The sequence below is a fragment of the Spea bombifrons genome, chromosome 8 (assembly GCF_027358695.1).
Source record: "Spea bombifrons isolate aSpeBom1 chromosome 8, aSpeBom1.2.pri, whole genome shotgun sequence".
Classification (NCBI taxonomy): Eukaryota; Metazoa; Chordata; class Amphibia; order Anura; family Pelobatidae; genus Spea; species Spea bombifrons.
This window is the reverse complement of record NC_071094.1, coordinates 34419931-34428928: the sequence shown is the minus strand read 5'-3', so window position 1 is coordinate 34428928 and position 8998 is coordinate 34419931. Positions and strand designations below refer to the sequence as shown.

The following is an 8998-nucleotide window of genomic DNA, read 5'->3' as shown; positions in this document are numbered from 1 at the left end:
ATATATATATATATATATATATATATATATATATATATATATATATATATATATATATATATATATCCTTTTTGGAGTCTCATACCCAAAGCACTGCAGAGCCCTATTGTGTGCAGGAGGCTCAGAACAGCAGAAAAAAGGGAAGTTTCTCAAATGTAGGTCACTGTACCCATTTGTGCAAACAGCAAATAGAGCTCGCTAACCCACAAACATACAGACACGGACGTATCTAGGCAACAGGAGAGCAACCGGACATAAAACATATCAATGAAGTACCTCACCATTACCAATAATTGCAGTTAACGGATCTCTTTTTTTATTTTTTTATTTTTTTTTATTTTATTGAACAAAGGAAGATAAAACATGGGAGTCCACTGAGCAAAAGCAGCTTTCCAGCCCCAAGCTGCATTTTGTGCTAAATAACCTCAATCAAGACTGTACATTGAACAAAATGATACGCAGGTTGTTTCAACATGAAAGAAATAAAAGGGAGTAAGCCAGAGACGCAAATATAATCCTTGGTCTCGTGAATTACTTTTGTCCCGTGTCATGTCTAGCCCTTATCTAATTCAGTAAAGGGAAACAATTCCAAGCTAAATTAAAAAAGTTTCTTATCAAGGGGGTAATGCAGTACCTGAAATTAATTGATTGGTGCAGCTAAACCAGGGAACAACTAACTCTTTCCTTTTGATTTTTTAAGGGTTCTGTTTCAGATATTTCCAATAAAGTATATTTTAGGGAGTATTTAAGTAGATAGGACAGCAGACATTTCATGGCAGAATAACTTTTCAAATATTAAAACTGAAAACCAATATGTTTGTATATTTGAAAAAACGTAAAATTATCATCATATGATTTCAATAATATTACAGCCACGTTACCCATTTCTATTTGGGTTTATACCAAGAGCGTTCATTTCTCACGTTGCAGACGTACCTCATCGAAATCTCTGACAGGCTACGGAGTGTTTTGCTAAACATTTGACCGTTTTAAATATAATTAACATTTTCGATAAATATCCCAAGCCAAATGGATAGTATAAATAAAATGATAGTCTTTCCCTAAGTAGGTTTGCCAATTCCAGTTGGTCAAGCTTATCGGATACTACTGGGAAAAAAAAAAATCCATAATACAGTGCAAAGATATTACAGTCTTCAAGGTGCTGATAAAGGAGATTCCCGAGAAGGCGAACAGCTGTTATCTTCTGGTGGAAAAACGGTAAGAGTGCAAGCTCTGATGCCCCCGAGGGACTCTGGCAGATCAAACACTTTGTGCCATTCATCTTTCTCAGGATCATACTTCTGGACTATTTCAACCATACACCTGTTATTCCAAGAATATCCTCCAACCACGTAAATCTTGTTTTCGAAAACCGCTACCCCGACGTCGCTTTGTCCCCGTAACATTGCAGCGATAGGTGTCCATTGATCCAAAGATGGAGAGTAGTACTCACAGCTGAGAACGTCGTCGTAATCGCTAGTCCCTCGGAAGTGATTGCCACCGATGACATACAGTTTGTCTCCGACGGTGCACATGCAATGCAGCCCTCGGACTGTGGTCATTGGTGCTTTCTGAGTCCATTTGTCAGTGTCTGGGTCAAAGCACATCAATTCCTTCTGGAAGGTGTCATGTGTAATTCCACCTGGGCGGAGAAAGAAGAATCAGAATTAGATCTATTCCAGTGGATAGCCTGGAAATTATTTGCGTCACACTAGCGACGAGGAAAGAGCTACACAACACGGAAAGACAAGGAAACGGCACTCGGATCAGAGCTTTGCCGATTCTCAAACGTAAAGACAGGCGACCGTCATGCACAAAGGCAGCAGCCTCCTTCTCTGACCCGACGCTCGGCTGTGTTTTAATACGTCTCTCGCAGCACTAATGAAAAAGTTATACCTGCCGATATAGGGGAAAATAATTTTAGGGCTTCTAGAGTCCTAACTAGTAAAAAGAAAATACATGCTAGAGCGGTTATTAAGGTGACTGGAAGCAACCAGGTGGTGTTTCGGTTACAGCTAATGTATAATGAACTATACGGGTCCTCAATAGTTTCCTCTTTTAGATTGTTTTTCTTTTAATATTCTTTTCCCAAATATATCCTAAAAAAGATTCCAAGCTAACCGTAATAATACAGCCTACATGTATTGTTCACGTTCAGGTAATGTTCCTATGGACATCTGGCCAGGTCCAAAAGAAAATTGGCAACCCAAGCTAGCAGAGCACCGGTGGAGTTTCCGCACATCAGGGCAACGTGCAGCTCTTAGAAATGAGCGGAAATTTCCTGACCTACATACATAAATTACATACATGCTCACATCAAAAGGCAAGACAGTCAATCCACTAACTAGGTATTTAATGTCTCATTCTTTACGAAAGGTGCTATTGCATTTTAAAATATATTTTATGAGAAGTATTTTGGAAAGAGCTGGGGCAATGCTTGCCTTAAAGAGCACATAAAGAGGCTAGGAAGAGGTTAATAACTGTGTGACAGGGAAAAGAAAAAATGTCGGTGCGCTAAGCTAGTCTCAGGCTCAAATAATACAAATGTGTAATAGTAACTGTGTGACAGTGTATAGGATTGCATGGCATGTACCACGGGTAGCAGCAGTCACATCAAAAGGGATTTTCTTTAGTTGTTTCTCTATGTTCGCCGTGAAAAACATCTCCCTTCTGCAGTAGCTTGGACCCGCCATTGTTCATTTGATGGTACTTAAGGCAGCTAGCAGGCTTGTATGCCACCGTGCCCAAAGCCTCTGCATGCGCAGTACAGCGGATCACGCTGCAGCCCGTCACATCACAAGCGAATGAGCAGAATACTCACCGCATTTTCACATTCATTTTCCAGATTCCGCAAATACCCACCCCCCCCAATGCATTTGTAGCTTTCTACACCCCCTCCTGAATATCTTGCAGATGTGTTCATCCGGACATATCTTACACCAAGCGATATACTCTGTGGGAAGATTCCATTCAGACTCCTATGCGTATGTACGGCCTTCCATTGATTTTAATGGGAGCACTTTCTTACCGCCGACTGAAAGCTTCAAGCAGCCAATCAGTGGAAAGAACCGTCGGGAAATGGAAAAAGAGGACAGCCCTTTCTTGTGTTGGGCAAGTGCTTTATTTTATTTGTTTTGGCCAAATGTATATTGAGGTGCTGAGATATGAATTCTATAGGGGTGTCCCTTTAAAAAAGATCCTATGCTTGCTTTCCTGTTTGCAGTCTGCCTGGATTTTACATATTCCTCGAGACCAATTTGTGGCTAATATTTCCAGAACGTTTAATGGCCAAAAAAAAAAGAGTCGGTCAGAATCGATATTAATAGAAATAGGTGGCTAATGAAATAAGAGAGACACGGCAAAAACAAAGAAGAGTCTAAATAAAGAGCAAATTATTTCAGTTCAGTGACTATAAAGGAAATCATTCAGAGGGATTACGTTTTCAGAGCATAAAACAAATTAACAAGAGAATATCTGTGACGGAGCGAAGGCAGAACAGAAATCCCGTTCACTCTCTCTCAGGAAGGGAGCGCCGATCACAGGAAGGGCATCCATCTCACTGCGATTAGGCTGTGATGAAGACGGCCGGACAGCTGCAGCTGTGGTCTATTGACTTTCTCATTGTGAGAAGAACATTCTTCCTGTGATGAGCATCCCAGCTCGACATAAACAAGGACCACTTACACATCCTTTGTTAATGTATATCTGGAAGCAAAACTGCGCGTTACATTCAACGTGGGGCGGCTTCAACTACGCCGGATAATAAATCCCTGCATACGGGGCCGTCTACACAGATCTGGAATTCAGTGCACTTCAATCAAAGCCAACTGCTATAGTTAAAAGAACGTTTTTATGAACTTCATTATAATATAAGTCTACTGTTACAGTCATGCCTGGAAAGGTCTATTATCAGAGACTTCATTTATAAGCCAGGTCATCAAATAAGGTGCCAAGAGCTTCTCATACAAGTCAATATCAATAACCCTTTTGTGTCAGTAATTTCACAGATACAAACCACTCTATGGGAGACATGTTGCCTAGCAACAACACAAATAATGATGTAAGGGATTAGGTTCCAATTTTTGGAAGGCATGACTGTTCAGTGTTCAGCACATTCCCTTTAACTCAGAAATAACCAATTTCCTAGCACACTACATTGTGTATATGGTATAAAACGTCATTCTTCTAAAACGGAGTCATTCGCTGAAGTGATGTAAGCGAGCACACAGCGAGTTACAAACCAAACAGCACTTTTTTTTTTTTACTCCGTCCAGGACAATGCAGCAAAGCATGCCCGTGTTAATGGTCTCCTACCTGAAATGTACATGAGTCCACCAAACACCGTCCCAGCGTGTCCATAGTGCGGTTCGCTCATCTTCGCAACATAACTCCACTCGTTGGTTCTAGGATTGTAACATTCTACAGTGACTGAAAGGAAGAACATGAATACAATTAACACACCAGAGACAAAGCACTTTACATTTAGCAATTACATATTTACGTCGTCGTCTCTCTCACCCAAACATAGAAATAAAGTGGCATAAAGTGACAAGGAACCTAAGTAGTCGGCTAACATCCACTTGATCACAGACCCCTCTTTAGCAAACCACAGTACATCTACATTAAAGGGGAATAACTGCCCAGATCATATATGTATAGAGGTGGGCAAAATGACACAAAATATATACGTCTTATTATACAGTCTTACTAGCTGGTTTAAATGATGTTAGGGGTCGTCTTAACATACAGTAAAGAAGCCCCTACACGGATCACTGCGTATGAGGAGCTAACGGACGATGAAATATTGGCTTCTACCGAAGGGGAGCAGCGAATTATAACACGGAGGCATAAACATAAAAGGAGAACCATCCCCATTTCTTTTTATTCTAGTATTGGATCATCAAATACCAGTTTCACATTTTCAAAAACATTGTGCTGCTTCCCCTTTTTAAAAGCAGTCTAGTCTTTGCATTTTGTAATGTTTCCGGCAGCTACTCTGCTATCTTACCCCCATTCACTAGACAAACACCCTGACTCCATATCATACTGCCGGCAGTAAACAGTAGAATGGCTCGGTCTTAATCATACAGCCAGACACTGTGACTAATGAGGAGGATGGACTTCATTAGCATTGCCATAAAGAATCGCAGTATTCGAGCCGGAAAAGTCACCCAAACTCATTGACAACGGCTTCCAGGTTGGTTTATTGGACCAAAACGTGCTAAAAGTTTAATGAGGGAGAAAGAAGGTGCTAATATTCAACAGGCAGTTAAGAGGACTCTTCCCATCTTATAATAATACAGGTTTTAATCTTCTAACATTAGTTTTACTGAACGGTAAATGATGATTTGGGAAACGGACAGATCCACTGTAACTATGGACTAATGCAGACCTGGGCAAAGCACGGCCCGCGGGCCACATCCGGCCCGCTGAATAGCTCGGACCGGCCCGCAAAGAGTGTCCTGGTGACTCACCAATGAGTCCGGTGTCTCCCCCCGCCCCGGTCACTTACCTTAAACTCCTGTGTTGGAAGCGTTTGTCTCGGGTGCCGGCGCTTTACGCTGGGCGCCGGCATATGACGTCAGACGCCGGCGATCAGCCGGCACCCGAGACAAACGCCTCACGCTTCCAACACAGGAGTTTAAGGTAAGTGACCGGGGCGGGGGGGGAGATCCTGAGAAGGGGGGGTTAGGGAGTTAGAGGGGAGATACTGAGAAGGGGGGGTTAGGGAGGGAGGTCTTACTGTGTGTGTGTGTCTTACTGTGTTTGTGTGTGTGTGTCTTACTGTGTGTGTGTGTATCTTACTGTGTCTGTGTGTGTCTCACTGTGTCTGTGTGTGTCTTACTGTGTCTGTGTGTGTCTCACTGTGTCTGTGTGTGTCTCACTGTGTCTGTGTGTGTCTCACTGTGTCTGTGTGTGTCTTACTGTGTCTGTGTGTGTCTCACTGTGTCTGTGTGTGTCTTACTGTGTCTGTGTGTGTCTCACTGTGTCTGTGTGTGTCTTACTGTGTCTGTGTGTGTCTTACTGTGTCTGTGTGTGTCTCACTGTGTCTGTGTGTACCTTACTGTGTCTGTGTGTGTCTCACTGTGTCTGTGTGTGTCTGTGTGTGTCTTACTGTGTCTGTGTGTGTCTCACTGTGTCTGTGTGTGTCTTACTGTGTCTGTGTGTGTCTTACTGCGTGTGTCTTACTGTGTTCATAGCTTATTCAGTTATTGTAATAAATATTTTAGCCCATTTTTTAGCTCAAAATATTTTTTCCTTTTTTTTCTCCTCTAAAATCTAGGTGCGTCTTATCAGCAGGTGCGTCTTATAGAGCGAAAAATACGGTATGCACTCCGAAGCCTTGTTCATTTTGTTCACTTCTGTGCTGTGCTAATAGTTATTCAGGCCTTACTTATTCAAGCACCTCTACCAATGACGTAGGCTTGAATAACTTTATTAAACAGCACATAAGTTAACAAAATGGACAAGGCTTCGGAGTTTGTAGTTTGTAGAGGTCTGGCCCTCTAAAACCATTCCAATTTCTCATGTGGCCCCATGGGAAAATTAATTGCCCACCCCTGGACTAATGTATATAGAAATGGTTAACACTCCCAGCATGCTTTGTGTTTAGTGGGGAGCATTGCCAACAACGCGTGATGAAGAAGGACCCGAACGTCAGTTTGTTCTTTGAATCACCCAAATCTGCCAGCAAGCTTTCTTCGGGTTAAACATCCCAGTGAACGTCGTTCTACATCCACGTCATGAGACGATTAGATGTTCTGCAGACTGATAAATGGCAACTCGCCTGCTCTGCAGTGCAAAAACTGTAAATAATGGATATTTGGAGCTTAGCGAGTAACACCGTAATAAACAAACGTCCACGTGATATAAAACGCACTCCGAGGATCACACAAGCAATAAAAGCTGCTCATCTCGGATACATCGTTCGGATAAATCGTTCGGACCAAATCCTTTAGGTCTTCCCGCAGCATTGTTTGAGTCTCCCGAAGCCAACAGATAGAAGCTATTTGGGAGGGAGGACGCAGAAGGACCAGCATTCGAGCTTTTACAACACAACGGAGCACGGATGAGTTACACCGAGACATATCATCGCTAATTAGAAGCTTTTACAGTCCTCATAAGCACACATTTACAGGGCAGTTTAGATTTCTCTTCTAAACATCAGCAGCTTCCATAAAATCAGACTTTCCGTGCGGTTTTATCACTCATTGAGGCACCAACGTTTATTTTACAACTTTAAATAGTGGAATAAGCTTTGGCTTTAGCATTTGAAATACATTTCTAAAGAAATACACACTGTTAGGAAACGGATGGGGAGTGTGAGGAGGGCATCGTTTGTATTACTGGAAGATTCATACGTTGAGAGTGGGTCAACTCATGGCAAAAAGCTACATGGATTTGATGGGATGTTTTGGTCTGTTGAATAACACACCGCTGGGCAAATCCCAACATGCTGCGGCCCGCACGGCCACCGCGTGTCATTTCACACGGATCTTCATGTACAGAAACAGACTTTGATGGTAGATAAGGACCATTGGGCCCATCTAACCCATCTGTTGGTTTTGTGCTGTAAGATTCAGACCGTAATCAGTCTTGTCTTTGATATATGCCTATCCCATGCTAACGCCTAGCACGCTACATACATGTTAATGATTCCCTTGATATGTTCCATTCTATATACATGTCAAGCCCCAAAGATCATTGTTCTGCTAAATGTCAGAATAGGTTACAGTCTACACCCAACTTCTACATAAGGCTGCCAGAAGCACAGGGCTTGCAGCGCGGAGGCGACTTAATACCAGAAAACAGCTGATTAAACCCCGAACCGAGAACTGCCGGCGGCCCGTGAGCTAAAACTACATTATGAAAAAACTCAGACTGCATGCTCCCTGGGGCAGAAACATGTATAAAGTATACCACAGCCTGGATTAAATGTCTGCTCCTCCTCACCATAACCACGATGTCTTAACCCACAATACACAGAAACATTGACTCGATGGCAGATAACCATTTGGGGACCATAATAGTCTGAGTTTTTATCATTGTTTACAGGATTGTATCACTGACTCATATTCTATGGAACAGACGATGGCTGAATATAGAAAAACAACCTACACTCACAGCATAGACCTCAAGGACATTTGCAATTTAAATTAAATTCAGCTTTACATCAAACTAAACCTGGAACACCGAAGAAGTAAAAGTTCTTGCCACTGCCTACAAAAATAAAGAAATATATAAAATATCCCCTGTAACATTCACCGGTATATCCTTACTACTGCAAGAGTGTGACTTATTAACATAAGTAATAAATTAAAGTGCCACCTCGAGGCCAGAAAACCTTCTGACGTTATATTTAATGTCCTCTTTCTCGCCTTAAAAAGGGGAGATGCCTTTTAACATCAAATTAAAATCATATTATTTAAAAATGAAGTTCCACTTAAAACATTCACTGCACTCTAGAATATCTTAAACAAGTAAACCTTGGACCTTGCACGTCACGCGGCAAGAGTTCCTTCACATCATTAAAGAATTAGTAGGATTGGGCTTGGACATTCATCAATACTGGGAATTGTAAATACATTTAAAAAGAAATAAATCAGCAGATTAGGTGGAACAGCCCCTTTAATAGCTCATTCTATCATAACAGACAATAGAGGCAACCAGCCTAACCTTTAAAACTACCTAAATAACCCAATTCGGCGCGGCATGTTCACCGTATGCACCTGAAGAAAGCGTATTAAAGTACTTTGTGAGTACGGTACTGCATATTCCCCAATTAAAAATAAAACTCATGGCTGGGGTAGAAGTTGCAGCTCTGAAGTTACTTCTTCCCCTGTGGTCCGACAGCAGTAAAGCGATCCCATCCCCGGAGCTGAACATGTCACACGCGGGGGTAAACGTTCAGAAACCAGCTGGGGTGCGGGATAAATGCATAGGGGCGATTCTGTAGTCAGCCGCCACAAACATTTAAAGGCGCCGCACATATGGTGAT

General features: G+C 42.1%; 1 protein-coding gene across 6 annotated transcripts in view; it reads right to left on the bottom strand.

Moving 5' to 3' along the window:
- Positions 1–311: 311 nt before the first annotated feature.
- The window catches only part of KLHL13 (kelch like family member 13), a 34409-nt gene continuing 25722 nt past the window's right edge, over positions 312–8998 (bottom strand). For all 6 annotated transcript variants that reach the window (XM_053472881.1, XM_053472884.1, XM_053472883.1 and 3 more), the window contains 2 exons: positions 4315–4428; positions 312–1642 (listed from right to left, as the gene is read on the bottom strand). In XM_053472881.1, coding sequence (XP_053328856.1) covers positions 1155–1642; positions 4315–4428 — 602 coding nt within the window. In that variant the 3' untranslated portion in view covers positions 312–1154. The remainder of the gene's footprint in view (positions 1643–4314; positions 4429–8998) is intronic.